The sequence below is a fragment of the Bos javanicus genome, chromosome 6 (assembly GCF_032452875.1).
Source record: "Bos javanicus breed banteng chromosome 6, ARS-OSU_banteng_1.0, whole genome shotgun sequence".
In the NCBI taxonomy this organism is placed as follows: domain Eukaryota; kingdom Metazoa; phylum Chordata; class Mammalia; order Artiodactyla; family Bovidae; genus Bos; species Bos javanicus.
Genome location: NC_083873.1, coordinates 42,288,417 through 42,311,640, shown reverse-complemented (window position 1 = coordinate 42,311,640; position 23,224 = coordinate 42,288,417). Strand labels below are relative to the sequence as shown.

General features: G+C 38.8%; 1 protein-coding gene across 4 annotated transcripts in view; it reads left to right on the top strand.

Annotated features, from left to right (window-relative positions):
- The window catches only part of ADGRA3 (adhesion G protein-coupled receptor A3), a 132,656-nt gene that overhangs the window by 97,011 nt on the left and 12,421 nt on the right, over window positions 1-23,224 (top strand). For all 4 annotated transcript variants that reach the window (XM_061419785.1, XM_061419784.1, XM_061419787.1 and 1 more), the window contains 4 exons: window positions 4,575-4,788; window positions 4,996-5,204; window positions 19,034-19,158; window positions 20,216-20,339. In XM_061419785.1, the coding sequence (XP_061275769.1) occupies window positions 4,575-4,788; window positions 4,996-5,204; window positions 19,034-19,158; window positions 20,216-20,339 (672 nt within the window). The remainder of the gene's footprint in view (window positions 1-4,574; window positions 4,789-4,995; window positions 5,205-19,033; window positions 19,159-20,215; window positions 20,340-23,224) is intronic.

Here is a 23,224-nt window from a genome sequence, read left to right as displayed (position 1 = left end):
TGGCAAGGTCATGATCCATGAAGAGGAAAAAATAATGTACATACTTTAAATAAAAAAATACTTTTTTTTTTTTTTTGCTAAAAATTGCTAACCATCTGACAGTGTAGGATTGCCACAAACATTGCATCTGTTAAAATCAAAGCAAACAACTCCTCCCACCCCCAAAATGCAGTATCTGTGAAGTGCAATATAACAAACTATGCCTGAAATAATAATAAAAACACCACCCACAGTTCCATTGCCTTTCATGCTTGTCATGGTTATGATCCCATTTGGTCCTCACAACTATTTGTTAGGAAGGTCGTTAGGTATATGTAACAAATGCAACTCAGAGGGTAGACAAAATCTTGCAGTGTCTAGCCACTGCTTTCTGGTGATGCTGGGACCCAAATTGTGGTTTCTTGTTGCAGATCCCATGTTCCCTCCCTCAGGGGTGGCATATAATCTTCAATAGATATTATAATAGACCCCAAAAACATGTCTTTCCAAAAGAGTTGTTTTTTTTTAATTGAAGGATAGTGGATTTGTGGTAATTTCTGCTGTACAGCAGTCATTCAGTTATATCAATACATATATATATTTATATTCATTTTCATATTCCTTTCCATTATGATTATCACAGGATATTAAATGTAATTCCTTGTGCTATACAGTAAGACCTTGTTTACCTCGTCTATATATAAAGGTTTGCATCTGCTAACACGAAGATTAGCAGCCCATCCTTCCCCTAGTCCCTTTTGGCAGCCTAAGTCAGTTCTGTGTGTGTGTGTGTGTGTGTGTGTGTGTGTGTGTGTGTGCTGTTGTGTAGGTAAGTTCATTTGTGTCGTATTTTAGATTTCATATGTAAGTGATAGATATGATATTTGTCTTTCTGACTTACTTCACTTAGTGTCATAATCTCTAGTTCCTTCCTTGTTGCTGCAAATAGCATTATTTTATTTTTTTGTGACTGAATACTGTCTCATTTGTATGTATATACCACATCTTCTTTATTTATTCATCTCAGTGGACATTCAGGTTGTTTTCACATCTTGACTATTGGGAATAGTGTGCTGTAAACATAGGCGTGCAGGTATCTTTTTGAATTTTGTTTTGTGGGATATATGCCCAGGAGTAGGATTGCTGGATCATATGGCAACTCTATTTTTTAATTCTTTAAGGAACCTCCATACTGTTTTCCATAGTGACTTCATCAACTTACATGCCCACCAACAGTGTAAGAGGGCTTCCCAAAGGTTTTGGAAAGAAACTTTTCTGACTTAGCTATAATTCATATGTTTTATGTCAATTTCCATTGCTGTAATCCATACATTTTAAAATGAATATATGGTTAAATGAAATTATTGCCTTTGTGTTTTTGTCTTCAGGCTAAGTGGCAAATGTATAGTCACAATAAATGTATCAAATATGTCCGTTAGTTTTGGACATGCCACATAGCATGTGGAATCATAGTTCCTCACCCAGGGGTCAAACCCTCACCCCCTGCATTGGAAGCACAGAGTTTTAACCACTGGACTGCCAGGGATGTCCTTCTTGGTGAATTTTTTCATTAGATTTACAACCTTTCTGTAATAAATGATCAGGACTTCTTTTAAAGAGATTAAATATTCAAGTGTTAACATATTTACTATAAAAATATTTTTGATACAGGTTAAGTTTGCTTTTCTATCTCCCCTAGGCTACCCCAAGGGACCTATAATTATTATTTGGCAATACTCGTTATTGAACTTTGAAGGATATCTTATAAATTATAAGCATGTAACAGCCTTGAATTTATAGCTCTCATCTCTCAGGGATTTGTCCTTACTCCAGAGTTTTTTAAATTTGTTGTTGTTGGGTTGGTTTTGCCAGTTTAAATTTGTATAGGAAAAAAATTGGACTTGTAGAAACTGTAATTGTCATTTCCTTTTTCAGCTGTCTTTTAGAAAGTAAAGTATGACTTTCTTTATTAAATTAATTTGATTTATCATAAGGAATACTTTCCCAGAGAGCTGTACTTTGTTTTCGAGTTATTTTGTGTTCATAATAGAATTATTTTATGGACTTTTAAGTACTAAAGTTTTAATAAATGTCCAGCATGTAACATTTCATCAGGATTTTGACCTTCTAATTAAATTGATCTATTGATGTTTTTCCATTTTGGCATGCATCTTTATATACTTAGGATAAATTTATATGCTTAATAGAAATGTACTATGTTAGTGAATGAATTGGTAATATCTTTATTTGCCTATCAAGTTGTATTTGGGAGAATAGTAGAAACCTTATTATATGTTTTCTTAGATGTAATATTTCTACTAAATATTTTCTTGTTATCTGCAATTTAAAAGTAATGTTCACCTATCAATATTTAAACTTCAAAAATGCTCTCAGCAGATATTTATGGTTATCTGCTGTGTTACAACACTGTTTTAAGCACAGTAGTTAAGAACTAATTCTGAAGTCAATCGTTTGCTTCAGTAGAACCTTAAAAATGCCACACAGACTTTCATTAATTTCATAAACAATGGGCTACTTTTGTTAATGCTAGTGCCAGGAACTATTATTAACATAGGCAGTCCCCAAATAAATGAGATTATCTGCATTCGAAAGTTCTCTCACCCTAGTTAAGAGGAGTAGACAGTCGGTTACACTGTGATACTTGAGGACTTTAGTTATGCTGTGCTGTGTGCAGAATGCTGCCTGAGCCCAGAATAGGGAGCAGTACCTGGAGCAGTGATGTAATTAATCACCCCCAAAAGCCCTATTAATAAAACCTTGCAAAGTCACTCTCTTCTTGGCTGCCAGCCTTTCTCATCCTGATCCATCCTTTGCAGAAGCAGCAGAATTAACTTACTAAAAATCAGATCTGACCATCAGATCTGACCAGTTTGAGCTTACCAGATAAAAGAATCATGGGGCATTTCAGCCAGAGATACTGGCATGTGCACAGTGGCATTTAAGAATCAGGGGATGGGGCTTCCCTTGTGGCTCAGTGGTAAAGAATGCGCCTGCCAATGCTGAAGACACGGGCTGGATCCCTGATCAGGCAGATGTCACATGCCATGGAGCAACTAAGTGCTGAGCCTGTCCTCTAGAGCCCGGGAGCTGCTATACTGAGCCCATGTGCCACGGTTACTGAAGCCTGAACACTATAGAGCCTGTGCCCCAGAACAAAGAGAAGCTACTGCAGTGAGAAGCCTACGCTCTGCAACTGGAGAGTATCCCCTACTTGCCACAACTGGAGAAAAGCCTGTGTAGCAATGAAGAGCCAGCACAGCCAAAAAAAAATAAGTAGAAAAGAAAAGAAGAAAAAGCAGGGGATGTCAAAAAGTGATAAACTCGATTCGTGTATATTATCATATGTGAAATAGATCGCCAGTCCAGGTTCGATGCATGAGACAGGGCACTCAGGGCTGGTGCACTGGAACGACCCTGAGGGATGGGATGGGGAGGGAGGTGGGAGGAGGTTCAGGATGGGGGACACGTGTACACCCATGGCTGATTCATGTGAATGTATGGCAAAAACCACTACAATATTGTAAAGTAATTAGCCTCCAATTAAAATAAATAAATTAAAAAAAATATATATTTTTCTGTCAATGTCACCCCCCCCCCCCCCCCGCCCCCCGCCAAAAAAAAAAAGTGATAAACTCACTGTGGCCCAGTCATAGGTTGTGGTGTAGGGAGTGTTAGGAGATGAATTTGCGGCAAGGATTTTAGCCAAATTATATGGCATACTTAAGAATTTTTGGCTGTATTTTCTAAACATTTGGGAGCCAAGGTGTTACTTGAACTGAGATAACAACAGATTTGTTGAAGAGGAAATTCTGTTGGCATCATGAGCATTGGGTTGGAGAGAGAGGTTGGTGCCAAGAGAAAGGCTCTGTGATGAGTCCTTAAAATAGGGAAGTTTTTAGATTATTATTTGTCTTCTTGGTGTACAGATTTATTTTTCATTACATGCTGAATAATTTATACTTTAAAAATCCCTAATAAATAACCTGAAGAACATCCAGTGCCTGGCCAGCATTTTCACTTGTTCCTCTTTGTGACTGTGTTTTTATAAACCCAATGTGTTTCTGAGTCTAAAGTTCTGTTGTGTAATTTCTTCTGTTCTTTGACAGTCGGCATCTATCATAAATCACCTTAAAGTTTCACAAGCCCAAATTAATTATATTCACATTTGCGATATGCTCCCTTTGTGCTCATTCACCATATTTTGTCATTGTAAAATTCATAGGCAGAGTGATCGCTGAGATCTTGTTCTGTTTAATGCAGTTTACTTCAGCAGTGTACAGTATCAGGGGAAAATTCACTTTGAAATAATCCCTTGTTTACTACTTTAATGATTTGAAATAGAGTTTGCATTTCTCTTTATTTTCTGCTGCTTTTGTTCTATGCTGTTATGTGATCTTTAGGCATTTCACTTAATGAATAAATTGTTTTAACTACTAAATCTCACTCATATTTAAAACCTGTGTTCAGCATGTAACTAGTCAGTATTCATAACTGTCTGAAATGTTTCTGGTTTTAACCTACTAAGATGTCAACTCTTCTTTGTTTCTTTATTTTTTTTTTTAATATATTTTCAGAACACTATTGTGGAGGCTTCTATTCAGCTTCCTCCTTCCCTTTTCTCACCAAAGCAAAAAAGAGAAGTCAGACCAAGTGATGACTCTCTCTATAAGCTGCAACTCATCGCATTCCGCAATGGAAAGCTTTTTCCGGCCACTGGGAATTCAACAAATTTGGCCGATGATGGAAAACGGCGTACAGTGGTTACCCCCGTGATTCTCACCAAAATAGGTTTGTCTGCGGCGTATGTCTTCCTGTAGTCACTGGACAGCACGACTCGATCATTCCCTGCTCCTAAAGATGCTTATTTTTGTTCCTTCTCATTTTAATGAGTCACTAGAGAAAAAAAGATATTTGCAGATGCCCATTCTTGTGTGTTGACATTTAATTGTTCATGAAATTTGTTTCAGAAATATTTTTATTTCCCTTTTCCTCCAGATGGTGTGAACATTGATACCCACCACATCCCCGTTAATGTGACACTGCGTCGAATTGCGCATGGAGCAGATGCTGTGGCTGCCCAGTGGGATTTCGATTTGCTGAATGGACAAGGAGGCTGGAAGTCCGATGGGTGCCATATACTCTATTCGGATGAAAATATCACTACCATTCAGTGCTACTCCCTTAGTAACTATGCAGTTTTAATGGTATGGCAGTTGTTAATGCATAAACACTAAGCATTCGAATTTCTTCCCTATGCATAGTTAAGCTCAAATGAAGATTTTTTTTTCAACTTTTAACGTAAATTGCTCCCTTAATTAAGGAAGAGGTGACATTTGGTGTCATTCTGATTTTAAAGGGAAATTGAGTTACTACTAAGTGAAATGTATTGGATTGAATTTGGTACGGGAATTTTCAGTAAACTTTAAGCCAGTCAATTCAACTAGACCTTGACCTTAAAATTTGGAAACACGCTGTCCAACTCTTAATCAAGAGTGATTCATTTGCCCAAAGACACACAGTAAATAGGGCTTCCCTGATGGTTCAGCTGGTAAAGAATCTGCCTGCAATGTGGGAGACCTGGGTTCGATCCCTCGGTTGGGAAGGTCCCTTGGAGAAGGGAAAGGCTACCTACTCCAGTATTCTGGCCTGTAGAATTCCATGGACCGTATAGCCCATGGGGTCGTGAAGACAAGGCGGAGCAACTTTCACTTCCTCACCCAGTGAATGGGGCTTCCCTGGTGGCTCAGACGGTAAAGAAGCTGAGTACAATGCAGGAGACGTGGGTTCGATCCCTGGGTCAAGAGATCCCATGGAGAAAGGAATGGATACCTATTCCAGTATTCTTGCTTGCAGAATTCCGTGGACAGAGGAGCCTGGAGGGCTACAGTGCATGGGGTAGCAGAGTCAGGCATGACTGAGCGACTAACTTTCACATTCACACAATGAATAGTGAGAGATTTTCCTACTTTGCTATTTAGTGCCTCTCCGACTACACATCGTAATTTTTTAGATTCCTTTTGTATTTAGAGTAATGGTGATAATTTCAGTTTAGTTGCTGCAAGCAGCAGCACTGACACAAATGTCTTCAATTTTAATGCTAATCAAGTTAATGTTTTCTGTTATTTACTATTTTTGTATTTATTAATTTTTTTGTGAAATAGCTAGTTATTAGCGTATCTTTTTATTAATGAGTCATTTATGTGAATCTGATCCCTGAGTTGATAATTATGAAATTAGCCGTACTAGTTTTTATTGCATATTGTGGTTATTCTAAGATACTAACATCCTGAAGTGTGTATACATTCATTTAGAGCAGAGTGGAAGAAATTACTGATGAACATGAAGGACATTTCTTAGCAATGGCTTGAGGCTAGCCTGGGAGTGAGGATGCCTACGTTTTGATTTCTGCCACCAGCTCTGAATCTTCTGTTATCTAGATAATATTTTATCAAAGCACCAAATAATCTTGAAACATGATATATTTTACTCTAAGTGAATTTTCTTTTCTTAAAACTACAAAAGAGCATTTTCACTGGAAATGGTCTTGAAGCATGCTTTAATTGGAGTAGATTTTCTTCAGCTCTGTGTTTTGGTTTTCTCTTTACTTCTCAAATTAGGCTACCTACCTAGTGTCCCGAACAGGTGAAGGAGTAAGTAGATTATCAGGCAGGGCAGAAGGATTAATGTGTGTGTTATTTAACCCAGCAGACAGTGGGTGGGGTCTACACTAGGAAAGAGCTCAGCTGTTTGGATCTAAGTCATCTCTCCTTTTGGGTTTAGTGCTAATAGTGTAGGATTCTCTTCACAAATAGATGTTTGAGTTCTGTAAGTCTAAGTCTGGTTTCTGTAAGTTCACATTTTATTGTTTTGTAGTCAGCTTTCAAAGAATGCTTGAAGCAGTAATTAAAATATGAAGCATTTGCTCTTTCAGTTTAAAAGTGTTTTCTCATTCAGGTTTTGATTATAAAATAATGTGGAACTGAGAAGTACTGAAGGAGAAATAAGAGAGAGGTAGCATTGCAGAGAAGGCAATGGTACCCCACTCCAGTACTCTTGCCTGGAAAATCCCAGGGACGGCGGAGCCTGGTGGGCTGCTGTCTGTGGGGTCGCACAGAATTGGACATGACTGAAGCGATTTAGCAGCAGCAGCATTTGAGGAGAAGGCAGTGGCAACCCACTCTAGTACTCTTGCCTGGAAAATCCCGTGGACGGAGGAGCCTGGTAGGCTGCAATCCATGGGGTCACAAAGAGTCAGACACGACTGAATGACTTCACTTTCACTTTTCACTTTCATGTGTTGGAGAAGGCAATGGCAACCCACTCCAGTGTTCTTGCCTGGAGAATCCCGGGGACGGTGGAGCCTGGTGGGTCACACAGAGTCGGACGCGACTTAGCAGCAGCATCATTTGAAATTTTTTTAGTAGTTAACTAGAAGAAGTTGGTCAAGAGAAATGAAATGCAGACCCACAACGAAAGGCATTTTATAAGCTTCAGTGTTCAAGACATGATACTGTACCATGTGAAACTTTTATTTAATACCAGTTAAAATATCTATTTTTGAACTTCCTAGCAGTTCTTCTCCACAGTTTAAATTAGTATAATCCTTTTCTTGAAGAAATAAGCTATTCTTTTATCTTTCATACTTTTAATCTTTTAAAAAATGTAATACACAATTCTTAAAGCTAGAATACAGCACTAAGTTTTTTTTCTGTTTTCAAAGAATATCCTTTCTCTTTTCTTAAATATAACTGTGCCACCTAGAGGTAGCAAGGTGAAAAGGATCTGAAATTGTTGACAAAATTGTCAAAGTTAGTATATGGCATTTTTAGAGTTGCTGATGAAATGTGAAGGCAAAGTTAATGAAATCATACCTACTCTTAAATAAAGTCATGTCTGAGTTAGAAAACATAGCTTTAGAAATTGGAAGTCAACATCTTTTTTTCTTTGCCTGACACTGTTTTGAATAATAGATAAAATCCTATTTTTTTTTTTTTTGGAGAACTGCTTTAATGTAGGATTTTATTTAGCAAGTCTAAATTCCTTTATTGGCAGCTAGCTCATAAAGCTTTTCCTGTTGTGGTTTAAAAAATAATGTGTATTTAGAAAATGAAATGAAAAGAATATATTTGTTTTTAAATCTCAAATAGATAGTCATAGTTCTAGACAGATAACATAGTTCAGTAGGCATCCTGCAATAACCATTTATATTCTAAGTTCTCAGAGAAAAAAGTTAGGTAGAAATAGAATTTGTTTGAATTATGTGATCAGAAATAACCAATTGACCGGAGGTCAGTAGGGAACAAAAAAACTGAATGAGGAGGGCCAGACTATTCATGGTAGTACTTACTACTTAATTGGTATTAGTAGTGAAGATAAAATAACCACTATATCTTGATTCTCCTTTGTTACTATATTCACCTAGAAACACATGAAACCAGAGAGCACTCATTTGTTTTTACATCTCTAGGTTTTTTCAAGGCAAACTGTGGTTTCATTTACTCTATAACTGAACATGAATGTTAGCATTGTTTATATAATTCTTAAGTAGGTATTATACTCACATGGATCAAATGTTTGAATTATTTCTAATTAATGTACAGTGAGAAATTAAACTCCTGACACTCTGTTGTCTCTTCTGCACAGAATCAGTTGAGTTCAGTTCAGTCGCTCAGTCATGTCCGACTCTTTGCGACCCCATGAGCTGCAGCACGCCAGGCCTCCCTGTCCATCACCAACTCCCAGAGTTCACTCAGACTAACGTCCATTGAGTCGGTGATGCCATCCAGCCATCTCATCCTCTGTCGTCCCCTTTTTCTCCTGCCCCCAATCCCTCCAAGCATCAGTCTTTTCCAATGAGTCAACTCTTCACACGAGGTGACCAAAATACTGGAGTTTCAGCCTCAGCATCATTCCCTCCAAAGAACACCCAGGGCTGATCTCCTTTAGAATGGACTGGTTGGATCTCCTTGCAGTCCAAGGGACTCTCAAGAGTCTTCTCCAACCCCACAGTTCAAAAGCATCAATTCTTCAGCGCTCAGCTTTCTTCACAATCCAACTCTCGCATCCATACATGACCACTGGAAAAACCATAGCCTTGACTAGATGGACCTTTGTTGGCAAAGTAATGTCTCTGCTTTTGAATATGCTATCTAGGTTGGTCATAACTTTTCTCCCAAGGAGTAAGCGTCTTTTAATTTCATGGCTATAGTTACCATCTGCAGTGATTTTGGAACCCCCAAAAATAAAGTCTCTCGCTGTTTCCACTGTTTCCCCATCCATTTCCCATGAAGTGGTGGGACCGGATGCCATGATCTTCGTTTTCTGAATGTTGAGCTTTAAGCCAACTCTTTGACTCTCCTCTTTCACTTTCTTCAAGAGGCTTTTTAGTTCCTCTTCACTTTCTGCCATAAGGGTGGTGTCATCTCCACAGAATAGATAACCCTTAATAGTTTTTTTTTTACGCATTATCGAAGGACTTTCACGTATGTTACAACAAAATGAATACATGATCCTATTTTCTTACATTTTTATATGAAGGTAGCATGCTGCAAACATTCTAAACCATTCCTGTTTCCATGAAGCAGTGTATCTTACACAAGGATGATGCTAACCATGGAACAGTATGTCCTAACACTGATGATGCTGCCTTGTGTTGGTGATATTCTTTGGATGATATGAGGGTAGTGATGGCAGTGGTTAATTTTTATTAAGTACTTAATGCACCGGGTTCTCTTAAATCTTTACCTACATTATTGTGCTACTATTATTACCCCCAGTTTCCAGATGGAGAAACCAAGGCATAGAGAAGTGAAGGACCATGACCAGGTTGACAAAGGTAGTCAGTGTGGAGTTGGAGTTCAAACTCCAGAAATGTCTTCTTAATCCCACTACTGAATTTCCTTTCTGAACACTTCCTTATTAGTGTTAGAGAGCTTTCTCATTCTTTTTTCTCCCTGAATATTACTTTATGACCTCACCATCATTTATTTGGGCATTCTTCTATATTGTTTGTGTTATAATAATTTCTGTGTATAGAATGATTTTACACATTAGAAAATCTGTATCATAAATTATCTGAAGTAGAATTGATAAGCAAAGGGAAATCAAAACTTTTTCTTTTTTCATTAAATTGAGCTATTGATCAATGTTCATAGATCTTAACTATATAGCTTAATGGTATTTTTAGCTGTGAACCTACATGTTTAGCTGCCATCAAGACTTTTATTTGAGCACTCAGAAGCTCTGATATGTTTCTTTCTAGGAATTTTCACTGTCATTTGAAGAAATAGCCTTCTGATGTGTATCACTAGATAAGCTTCATCTGCTCTTTAATTCCATATAATTGGAATTGTACAGCATGCACTCTTTGTGTCTGGTTTCTTTCCCATCATTATGTCTGTGATATTCATCTTTGTTTTTACATGTGGTAGCAGGTTATTGTTTTTTCGTTTTCCTTCATAGTAGGCCATTTTATGGGCTTCCCAGGTCGTGCTAATGGTAAAAGAACCTGACCGCCAATTCAGGAGATGTAAGAGATATGGGTTCAATCCCTGGGTCAGGAAGATCTCCTGAGGAAGGCATAGCAACCTACTGCAGTATTATTGCCTGGAGAATCCCATGGACAGAGGAGCCTGGTGGGCTATAGTCCCTGGAGTCACAAAGAGTTGGACATGACTGAAGCGACTTAGCATACACACAGGCCATAGTATGAAGATATCAGAATTTGTGCATTCATGGATTTTTGAGTTGTTGTGAGGTTCTGGATATCAAGAAAAAGCTGTTGTAAATATTTGTGGACAGTGACTTCAGCCATGAAATTAAAAGACACTTGCTTTTTGGAAGGAAAGCTATGACAAGCCTGGACAGCGAATTAAAAAGCAGAGACATCTCTTTGCTGACAAAGGTCTGTCTAGTCAAAGCTATGGTTTTTCCAGTAGTCATGTATGGATGTGACAGTTGGACCATTATGGTCCTGAGTCCTGAAAAATTGATAATACTTTTGAACTGTGGTGCTGGAGAGGTCTCTTGAGAGTCCCTTGGATAGCAAGAAGATCAAACCAGTGAATCCTAAAGGAAATCAACACTGAATATTCATTGGAAGGACTGAAGCTGAAGCTCTAATACTTTGGCCACCTGATGTGAAGAGCCAACTCATTGGAAAAGACCCTGATGCTGGGAAAGATTGAGAGCAGGAGGAGAAGGAGGTGACAGAGGATGAGATGGTTGGATGACGTCATTGACTCAATGGACATGAGTTTGAGCAAACTCTGGGAGATAGTGAAGGACAGGGAAGCTTGGCATGCTGCAGTCCATGGGGTCGAAAAGAGTCAGACACGACTGAGTAACTGAACAACAACAACAAAATAATTTAGGAACATGTTTTTTGATGGACATGTGCATACAGGAGTGGAATTGCTAAGTTGTAGGCATCTGTATGCTGTGAGAAGTAATGCCATGCAATTGATCAAACTGGTTTTATTGGTGTAGTCTCACCAGTAATGAGTGTTAATTGCTCTATATCCTTCCCAGTGCTTGGTATTCTCAATCTTTAGTTTTGGTCTTCTGGTGGCTGTGCTGTGATAGATCATTGTGGTTTTAATTTTTTAAGTTTTTTCAGTTTTTAAAATTTTTTTAAATTTAAATAAGATAAAAATTAAAATTTTTGTTTTTTGGTAACTGATAATATTGAGTACCTCTTCATTTTCATATTACAGTTTGAGTAGCCCTTTTGTGAAGTTATTCTTCAAATCTTACATATTTTTAATTTGATTGTCTGTTGCTTTCTTACTGGCTTATAGGAATTCTTCATGAACTCTGAATAGGATCTCTTTGTTAGATTTATGTGTTGCAAAAATCTTCTCCCAGTTCATGACTTGTTTTAATCAGTTCAGGCTGCTACAACAGAATATCACAGACTAGGTCATTTACAAACAGAAGAAAAAAAATTTTTTTTTCATAATTTTTGTAGGAGACAGGAAGAATAAAAAAAAAAAACAGCCTCTGGCAAGGGCTGCAAAAGAAATTTATAATTGTTGGTAAACTGGATGCTATAAGGCATGAGACTCTTGGAACAAGTCCAGAGGGAACAGTTCATAACCTTGAAAACAAGATATGATCCTGGGGTCGGAAAACTGACCCCAGACTGTTCCTCAACTGTCGTCTCAGAGTCACATGTTTTGTGTATCTGATGAAAAAATCTATAGATAAAAATATTAGTCTTAGTTACTGATTTGTTATTGATTACTGTTTCGTAATTACTCAGTGGTTGATGATCATTTTGTTCTTTGGCCCTGAAGGCCACATGAGTTATAGTTTAACTCCCCGCTTATTCTTTCATTCACAGCTGAAAGTATAATAAAGCTGCCTTGGATTCAGTTTCGGGACCTTCACCTTGGAGCCGTGTTAGTCCCCTGATCCTCGTTTTTCTCTAAATTCTTGTGTCTCGTTTCTTATTCTCTGACTGTATTGTGCTTTCAAAAACCCTGCTTGTCAAGCTGGTCTTGATAGTTTTGGAGGCTTAAGTCCATGATCAAGAAGCTAGCAGATTATTTGTCTAGTGAAGGCCTGCTTCCTGCTTCATAAATGCTGTCCTTTCTCTGTATCCTCTTGTGGTGGAGGGGGCATGGGAACTCTCAGGTGTCTCTTTTATAAAGGGACACTAATCCTGTTTATAAGGGCTCCACCCTCATGACCTAATCACCTCTCAGAGGCACCGCCTCAAGATAATATCACATTGGAGGTTAGGATTCAACATGTGAATTTTAGCTGGGTGACACAAACATTTAGTCTATGGGCATGCCTTTTTCCCTTTTTTCTTAATGTTGTCTTTTTATAAGCAGAGTTTCTAATTTTTCTAAATTTTTTTAGTAGTTAATGGGTTTTATGTCCTATTTAAGAAGTCTTTGCTTACCCCCAAATTATGAAGTTATTTTCCTTTATTTGCCTTAAGAAGCTTTAAATGTGTTTTATCTTTCACATTTAGGTCTGTGATTCAACCGGAACTGACTTTTGTGTATGGTGTGTGTTCAGTTTAGTTCAGTTCAGTTGCCCAGTTATGTCCGACTCTTTGCGACCCCATGAATCGCAGCACGCCAGGCCTCCCTGTCCATCACCAACTCCCGGAATTCACTCAGACTCACATCCATCGAGTCAGTGATGCCATCCAACCATCTCATCCTCTGTCATCCCCTTCTCTTCCTGCCCCCGATCCCTCCCAGCATCAGAGTCTTTTCCAATGAGTCAACTCTTCGCATGAGGTGGCCAAAGTACTGGAGTTTCAGCTTTAGCATCATTCCTTCCAAAGAATACCCAGGGCTGATCTCCTTCAGAATGGACTGGTTGGATCTCCTTGCAGTCCAAGGGACTCTCAAGAGTCTTCTCCAACACCACAGTTCAAAAGCATCAGTTCTTCGGTGCTCAGCCTTCTTCACAGTCCAACTCTCACATCCATACATGACCATAGGAAAAACCATAGCCTTGACTAGATGGACCTTTGTTGGCAAAGTAATGTCTCTGCTTTTGAATATGCTATCTAGGTTGGTCATAACTTCCCTTCCAAGGAGTAAGCATCTTTTAATTTCATGGCTGCAGTCACCATCTGCAGTGATTTTGGAGCCCCCAAAAATAAGATCTGACACTGTTTCCACTGTTTCCCCATCTATTTCCCATAAAGTGATGGGACCAGATGCCATGATCTTCGTTTTCTGAATGTTGAGCTTTAAGCCCACTTTTTCACTCTCCACTTTCACTTTCATCAAGAGGCTTTTTAGTTCCTCTTCACTTTCTGCCATAAGGGTGGTGGTGTATGTTAGGAGGATTAAAATCTTGAAATGATTCCTTGTTTCTTAGGGGAAAAATTAAAAGAAACAGACATAGTCTCAATTTTTTTAAAGACATTTTTAATTTTAAATCTCTTCTAAAATTTTATTTTATTGCCAAACTCTTTTTAAAATACTTATACTCTGACAGAGGGAAACTGAGATGTTTTTCTTTGGTCTTCCTTCCATTGTTTAGATCTTGATGAGTTTAAACCATAATTAATTTATAATTATTATTGATGTGATGCCAGTAAATTATTTAAAACTGCTAGTGCACCCCACTCCAGTACTCTTGCCTGGAAAATCCCATGGATGGAAGAGCCTGGTAGGCTGCAGTCCATGGGGTTGCTAAGAGTCGGACACGACTGAGCGACTTCACTTTCACTTTTCACTTTCAGGCATTGGAGAAGGAAATGGCAACCCACTCCAGTGTTCTTGCCTTGAGAATCCCAGGGACAAGGGAGCCTGGTGGGCTGCCGTCTACAGGGTCACACACAGTCGGATACGACTGAAGTGACTTAGCAGCAGCAGCAGCAGTGATCTTATATTTAGTAATTCTCAGGCTAAAACTATTGTATCAATCTCTATCAGGTTAATAAAAATTTCAAAAGCTCTTCTTCCGTTTATTTGGTTCCTTAATAATAAGTACTTTTGTAGTTTTTAACACACTTTTACTTGTTTTAATATTCTCTGAATTGGTGCAGTTTATTTTGGTGAACTTTACTTTCCATTTTCTGGCCTGTTTTCTTAAACTTAGTAGTAGTAGTAATAACACTTCATTTGTGTCCGACTCTGCAACCCCATGTACTGTAGCCCACCAGGCTCCTCTGTCCATGGGAATCTCCAGGCAAGAATACTGGAGTGGGTTGCCATTCCCTCCTCCAGGGGATCTTCCTGACCCAGGGATTGAACACAAGTCTCTTATGTCTCCTGCTTTGGCAAGTGGGTCCTTTACCACTAGCGCCATCTGGGAAGCCCTTAAACTTTGCACCATATGTAAGAGTGACTAAGATCACCATTTAGTGATGGACTGTGGTTGAATAAGCACCAGAGGCAGAGTTTTCCTATGTTATGTATCACGGTATTGCAAATGTGAATGACACTTTGTACTTTTCTTCCATGGGTGTCTCCTAGTGGCCATTTGGACAATGTATTTGGTAATTTTTTTGTAATGGAAGTGATTTGATTTATAAAAAGAGAATAAAAGCAAGAATCATGGGTTTCTGTGAGATTAAAGAGATTGAAGTCTTTTGATATGTGTCTTTCTGAACAGGTAGATTTTTTTTCAGTAGAGGTATAATTGACATACAACATTTTGTTAGCTTCAGGTATACAATGTAATGATTCAGTATTTGTGTATATTATAAAATGATCACCACAATAAGTCTAGTTAACATCCATCAGTATACAGTTACAATTTTTTTCTCATATGGTATAAACTAGCTTTACTCTTTGAGCAGCTTTCAAACTTCTGTATTATTATTAACTGTAGTCCCTTGCTGCACATTGCATCGCCAGGGCTTCATTTGTTCTATATTTGGAAATCTGTGCCTGTGGACTCCTTTCACCTGTGTTTTTGTTACAGTATCACAAAGCCTCTATTTGTTGATGGATATAATTGAAAATAGTTTTAACTTAAGATTTCTACTTTACCTCTTTTGTTTTAGTCTTTAACTTCTCTTCTTTCCTATCCTGATCTTCTCAGTTGTCTTATATGGCCTTAAATTCTCTTACATTTTGTCATCAAGATACAAGATCAAGTTTTTATTAACTTGATTTGTCTCCTTTACACCAGTAATGGAGTCTGCAAACCCTGGCAAATATTTGATCCACAGGCCTGTTCCAGTCAGCTCTTATTTGTTTGTTTGATGTTCTAAATGCTGGAAAGCTAGAAATGGTTTCCAAGTTTTAAAGATTATATTTTAAGTGGTTAATAAGTACCTGCATAATAACCTCAATTTTGCCTTTGGCCTGCAAAGCTTGAGCTCTTAACTCTATGGCTCTTCACACCTTGCCAGGGGTTCTCTTTCATTTAGAAAGGTCTATTTATTGTGACAACAAAAATGCCCCTGTGCGACAGTCAGTAGTACTTGCTCCTTCCTCCAGGACTACTTTGGAGTTTTAACATTCTGGGTCCTCTGTGTCAACATCCAGCTTCCTGCTCATGCTATGTCACATTCATTGGCTTTTGAAAAAACTGAATTCTTTTAACCATAAATATTGTATAAAATGTAAGTGAAAGAGGAGAGTGAAAAAGTTGGCTTAAAGCTCAACATTCAGAAAATGAAGATCATGGCATCTGGTCCCATCACTTCATGGGAAATAGATGGGGAAACAGTGGAAACAGTGTCAGACTTTATTTTTTTCGGCTCCCAAATCACTGCAGATGGTGATTGCAGCCATGAAATAAAAAGATGCTTACTCCTTGGAAAAAGTTATGACCAACCTAGATAGCATATTAAAAAGCAGAGACATTAATTTGCCAACAAAGGTCCATCTAGTCAAGGCTATGGTTTTTCCTATGGTCATGTATGGATGTGAGAGTTGGACTGTGAAGAAGGCTGAGCGCCAAAGAATTGATGCTTTTGAACTGTGGCGTTGGAGAAGACTCTTGAGAGTCCCTTGGACTGCAAGGAGATCCAACCAGTCCATTCTGAAGGAGATCAGTCCTGGGTGTTCTTTGGAAGGACTGATGTTGGGGCTGAAACTCCAGTACTTTGGCCACCTGATGAGAAGAGCTGACTCATTTGAAAAGACCCTGATGCTGGAAAAGATTGAGGGCAGGAGGAGAAGGGGACGACAGAGGATGAGATGGCTGGATGACATCACCGACTCGATGGACATGGGTTTGGGTGGACTCCGGGAGTTGGTGATGGACAGGGAGGCCTGTTGTGCTGCGGTTCATGGGGTTGCAAAGAGTCGGACATGACTGAGTGACTGAACTGAACTGAACTGGCAGTTTGTCTGATGTTTTGTTGGATAATATCCAGCCACCTGTGTTTTGTTATTCTCTGCAAAGGCCTGTGGAAGGCAAGCATACACAGGTTCTGCCCCTTCCCCAGACCCTGCCAGATGAGATGACTGTGGTGTCTCCATTTTACTGTGGGGTAACTGCCCCAGATCATACAGCTAGTGGTGGCAAAGTATTCTTGGAACATTTCCTGAAGGATTGGAAAACAGGCAGTGCACAGAAAGAGTGAAGAGACCACATCCTAGACGCTGAAAGTTTGTCCTCATTTATTCTCCATGGGAATAGAAGCTTTTCATAGAAACGAGGGAGAATCTGTCCACTCCAGCTAGTGTCTAACTGGCTCTTGTTGCCCCAGTCGTCTTTGAATTTCTCTTCTAACATTCTGGATTTTTAGCAGAATGCAAGTATTGATATGTTGAAACTGTGTACCATAGACCATGGGCATCTTACAAGGACAGGTTGTTCAGAATGGTGGCTGTAGGTTTCTGTCTTGTATTTTCCCTTTCGGGTCTTAGTTTATAGACTGTCAGCCCCCAAGAGATCCTGTGTTTCCCTGAATACCTGGTACTTGGCATAGTGCCTGGCCATGGTGGTCACCCAGCTGGCATTTATCAAATACGTAGATGAAGTACAGGCTTGTGACTCCTGACCGTGGGCTGGAGTGGAATTTCCCCTGCTGTGCCTCCAGTTTCTCATTAACTCTGACTTTTGTCAGGCTCTGTGGCCTCTGTTAGTCATTTGTTAATGATGAAGGATTTGCGAAGGTGTTCGGATAGATCTTTCTGGCTGTGTAATTATACACAATTGAGCACTGATTCTCCCCAGGAAAGTGTGCTGTTTCCCTCCCTCCTCCTCCTTTGTTGAGCCGTCAGTTTCCTCGTGTGTCTCACCCATTCCTTCCTGTCTTCACATCTTGGTTTTTCTAGTTTTAAGAATTATCTTAATAACTTCCTGACTAGAGATGCATCCCACTGTGAACTCCTTTCCACGTCCAGCTGTCATTTTCTAGCTTTCAGAATCGGTTTAGAAAGAGAATTTGGTGACAGGACCTGGTGAATCTGTGGCTTTGTCTCCTGACACTGGTTGTCTGGCTTGGGGTCCGGGGCCCCGGGAGAGACATCTTCCAAGCCTGCCCCAGTCCTTTGTCAGGAAGGAAGCCTTCAGGTGAATGGTGTTTTCGTTTTAGGACGTCACTGTCTGCTTTGTTTTAGGGAGCAGAGCCTTGGCAGCCACAAACTCTTTCAGATCTGATCTTCCCAGCCCTTAACCTCTTTGTGCCTCAGTTTTTTAAGCTATAAAATGGGACTAACAATATACCTAGCTTATAGGGTTATTCTGTGTAGGGTGCTGGCATGGTGCCTGGTTTAGGATAAATGCTCTGTGAGTGATCTGCTATTCTTATTTGTTATTACTGGTATTTGATCTCTAAGCGCTCAGTCACAGGGCTGCCCTTATGTTGATCAAACATGGTTGTGATCTCATTGTGTGTCTGAGGACCCTGTGACTTCTCAGCTCTTCAAGAGCAGGAATCATGGGTTAGCATTGCATCCCTGTCCTTCGCACAGTGTCTGGTCCATTCATATTTGTTGAACTTGACTGCGGGAGGTTAGGCTTTATTGACTAAGAGATACTGCTGCTGTCTTGTACCTTATTAGCTGGTGAATATGCAGAGTGACACGTTGGGTGAAAGTGAAGTGCTGGTCGCTCAGTCACTTCTGACTCTTTGCAACCCCATGGACTGTAGCCCACCAGGCTTCTCTGTTCATGGGATTCTCCAGGCAAGAATACTGGAGTGGGTTGCCATTCCCTTCTCTCGGGGATCTTCCTGACCAAGGAATCGAACCTGGGTCTCCTGCATTCTTTACCGTCTGAACCATCACGGAAACCGAGGGCATTAAAAAGGCTGAAGTCTGTGGTTGACCTTCTAAATCACTGCTTTCCCTCAACACTACCATCAAAGGAGAGTCAGTGTTCACATTTATAAAGCAGATAGTCTGTTGTAAGAAGAGTGTGTGTGTATGTGTGCATGTATGTGTCTATACATACTACATGAGTAGTTAACACAGTACAAGTTAGGAGGGCATAGTAATGTGTGAGGAAAATGGCATGAAACATAGCCCTTGGATACAATGAAGAGATCCAAGGGCCAGAGTTCTCTTTATCGGTATATTTGAGCCCCTGAGAAAATCCCAACAACTTTGTGCAGAGCAGCATTCCTAGAATAATGCTTTCATTTTCCCTTCAGGATCTGACGGGATCCGAATTCTACACCCAGGCAGCCCATCTCCTGCACCCTGTGGTCTACACGACTGCTGTCATTCTTCTCTTGTGCCTCTTAGCGGTCATCGTCAGTTACATATACCATCACAGGTAAGAAATGAAACCGACTGCAGAGGCCTGTGGACGTTATTTCACATTTAATTAGGATAAAATGTTATCCTAATTTTATACCTAATTTAATACCATGCTGTCCTTCCAAAGTAAGGGCAGTTACTTTAGAGTACCTCCAGGCCTTCTTCATGCAAGTCAAGACATAAATAATAAGTGCATGTGGTGATAAACTCATCTTCTGCAGCGTCCAGTCATCCTGCTGGGTTTGTACCTGGCAAAGAACATGGGAAGTGTGTGTTGGGGAGTGGGGCATGAGGATGAGGTCAAAGTGGAGCCTGGTTACCTGCAGAGGTATCTTCCTGAACCAGACTGTGGTATTATTTCTATTTCATAAATTTTTGCCTGTTGTGATAGTCTCTTTTACACATGGCATTTAAGAAAGCTTGTGGCATTTAAGTGTGGGATATGGTTTTTGTTAATTAGAGGCAAAGGTACAGAAATTTTTATTTTATGGTAAGATATAATGAACTGAAAGGATTTGCTAAGCAGAAATACATTTTCAAGAGGTTTTGCTAGAATGTATTTTCCTCTTTAAGCTGGACATATATGACATTTCTTGACATTTAGTTAAGAAACAAGGAGATTTTGATATAAGAAAGAAAGACTTGAGCATTTCATTATGAAAGGCCACGAGGAAATGCATTGGTTGTTTAGACCGTGTTATCCTAGTAGGTCAGGAAAAATAGAGATTGGCACCTTGTAGAAATTTCTGGGAAGCAAACAAGTAATCCATCTGTCATAAGACATCATAACTAACAAAAGCGGACGATTTCTTATTATGGAGAATTTGTGTAGCCTTTAGTGGATTGTAGTAGTTCCATTTGACTTGTCTTTTTTAGTGTATAAAGTTAAATGTTAAGAAACTGTATTGTGTTGAGGGATTTCTCAAAACCTGTATGTGTGTGTGATAGTATGTTTTAATAAAATGTTTGCACATTTACATTTGGCCTTGTATGAATTAGGTATGTTAACTTGGAGATGTCCAGCTTCAAGTATATTAACCCGAGTATTAATTTTTTCCCTTTTCTTTTAACAGTTTGATTAGAATCAGTCTCAAAGGCTGGCACATGCTTGTGAATTTGTGCTTTCATATTTTTCTGACCTGTGTGGTCTTTGTGGGAGGAATAAGTCAAACTAGAAATGCCAGCGTCTGCCAAGCTGTAAGTCAAAGTGAAAAAGTAAAAAAAATATACTGGTATTAAAAAGTAATTTCATATGTTTCATTGACTGTAAAAGGAAAATTGTTTCTTTAAAGCTTTTTTTCCTTAGCTAATTAAAGTTAACCTGAATGTTACTTAAATAATTCAGCAGTATACTTCAAGTTCTGAATTATAATTTCACAACAGATATATGACTTATGGAGCTTGTCTTTTTATCTTTGGGAATTTTGTGCTGCTTGTTATGTCTGTTATAATGACAAACGTTGAATTTTAAAAATTTATAAAATTCTGATATACCTGAAGAAGTAACATTTTCTGACAGGATTTTAAAAATCTTATCTATTTATGGAAACAGGAATTATAAAGATTTTAACTATAAGATATAAAAACAAGAAACTTCCTAGGTATGGTAAATATGAAGAATTTAAAAATCTTCAACTCTTAATTTCAAGTAAATGATTACATATATAGCATTAGTAAACAGTGTTCTAATAGTATAAGTATAAAAAACAAAACTTTTTAACATATGAGTAGGAAATACATAAAATTGTATTTATTTGCATATTATTTTCTATGTGCATCATAGCAAACAGTGTCACATAGAAATTCACAGTTCAGATTACGTGGATTTGGATGTCAGTTCTGCTTTTTCCAGTGTTTTTATGGGCAATTTGTTCAACTTTTTTTAATTGCAGATAATGAGATCTACCCTCTTAACCAATTTCTAAGTGTGTTGTATGGTGATTTAACTCTAAGGACATACAGCAGATCTTTAGAACTTTTTCATCTTGCGTGGCTGAAACTAGACCTCCGAAACGGCCACCTCCTGTATCCCTTCCCCTCACCTCCTGGCCCCACCATTCTACTTTCTGTCTCTGTGAGCTTGACTTCATAAATACCTTATATCAGTGGAATCATGCAGTACTTTTCCTTCCATGATTAACTTATTTCATTTAACATAATATCCTCAAGGTTCATTCATGTTGTAGTATGTCACAGGATTTCTTGCTTTTTAAGACTGAATACATATGTCATTGTATGCATACACCACATTTTCTTTATCCATTCATCTATCAATAGACATTTAGATTGTTTCCAGCTCTTGAATGTTGTAACACTGCAGTGAACATAGGACTACAATTATCTTTGATCCTGATATCAATATTTAACATTTCTGTGTCTCAATTTTCTCACCTGTAAGTTAGGAATAATAATTCAGTTGTTGTCAAATGATGAGACTATTTGCATTAGAAAAGCTAAAGTAATTTACAGATAAATTATTAGAAAAATAGGAAAACTTGTTTCCTATGTATGTAGTTTTTTTATGTAGTTTAATATACAAAGTGTGCTGCTAGTATGCAGAAATGTAACCAAGAGAAAACATAATTAATGAGAAGGTAACATTTATGTAGTATCAAAAAATATCCAGTACTTAGAAATAATAAAAATATTCAAGATTTGCAGGTAAAATTTTAGTGTATATTAAAGAAGACCTAAATAAATGGAGAAATACACTAGGTCCAAGGATAGGAAAAGTTAAAGTCAGAGAGGTAGCAGTTCCTCCTAAATTAATCTGTATATAAGAGAATTTTTCATGAAACTCAATAAAATGGTCCTTAAATTTATATGAAAGTAAAGAAGGATCAGTGATAGTTAGGATACTTCTGAAAAATAGTAGAGTAGGAATTCTTCTTGGAGAAGGTGATGGCACCCCACTCCAGTACTCTTGCCTGGAAAACCCCATGGACGGAGGAGCCTAGTAGGCTGCAGTCCATGGGGTCGCGAAGAGTCAGACTCGACTGAGCGACTGCCCTTTCACTTTTCACTTACATGCATTGGAGAAGGAAATGGCAACCCACTCCAGTGTTCTTGCCTGGAGAATCCCAGGGATGGGGGAGCCTGGTGGGCTGCCGTCTATGGGGTCGCACAGTCGGACACGACTGAAGCAACTTAGCAGCAGCAGCAGGAAGTCTTCTAATCACCCAAACTGTTGAGGCTGTTGGAATTAAAACTGTGCATCAGAGTAGGGAGAGATACATGGACCAGCACAGTAGAATAGCAGCCTTGGAAGCAGACCCACGCAGAGATTTGGTATGAGACAGATGTTACGTGTCTCATCAGCTGGGTCAAGACAGACCATTGTCCAGTTAAGGGAGCTGAGGAAAATCTATGTGGAAAAAAAGATTAAAGTGGATCTGTACCTCATGCCATGTTAAAAAAGTCAGCTTTGGGTAGATTAAATATTACAAGTCTAAACGAAAGTGTTAAAATTTATATTAGAAAATATCATAATCCTTGGGATAAGGAGGGATTTCTTAAATATGACTAGAAAAGAAAGAATGTACTTTTGACTAAAAATATCTTTTTCTTTAAAAAATAAAGATTCGTAAGGAAAGTGAAAAGACAAGTTCCACATTAGAAGACACTATTTTCAGTACATATGGGCTTCCCTGGTGGCTCAGATGGTAAAGACTCTGCCTGCAGTGCGGGAGACCTGGGTTCAATCCCTGGGTTGGGAAGATCCCCTGGAGAAGGGAAAGGCTACTCACTCCAGTATTCTGGGCTGGAGAATTCCAAGAGTCAGACACGGCTGCGCGACTAAGCATATCACAGCATGAATTCTCAATACATAATTACTGACAGAGCATTAGAATTAAAAAATGTATATATTAAAAACTAATCAGTGAGAATGCCACAAACATCCCAGTTGGAGAAGTGGTGAGAGTGACAGGCATTTCATAAGAGAAGAGACACAGGACCAGCGTACACGGCATTGGTGGTGACGGAGATGCAAATTCAGATCGCTACCATATTATGCCTTTTCTGTCAGCAAAAATTAAGCCCGGCAGTGCCAAGTATTGAAGAACACGTGGATCCACATATTT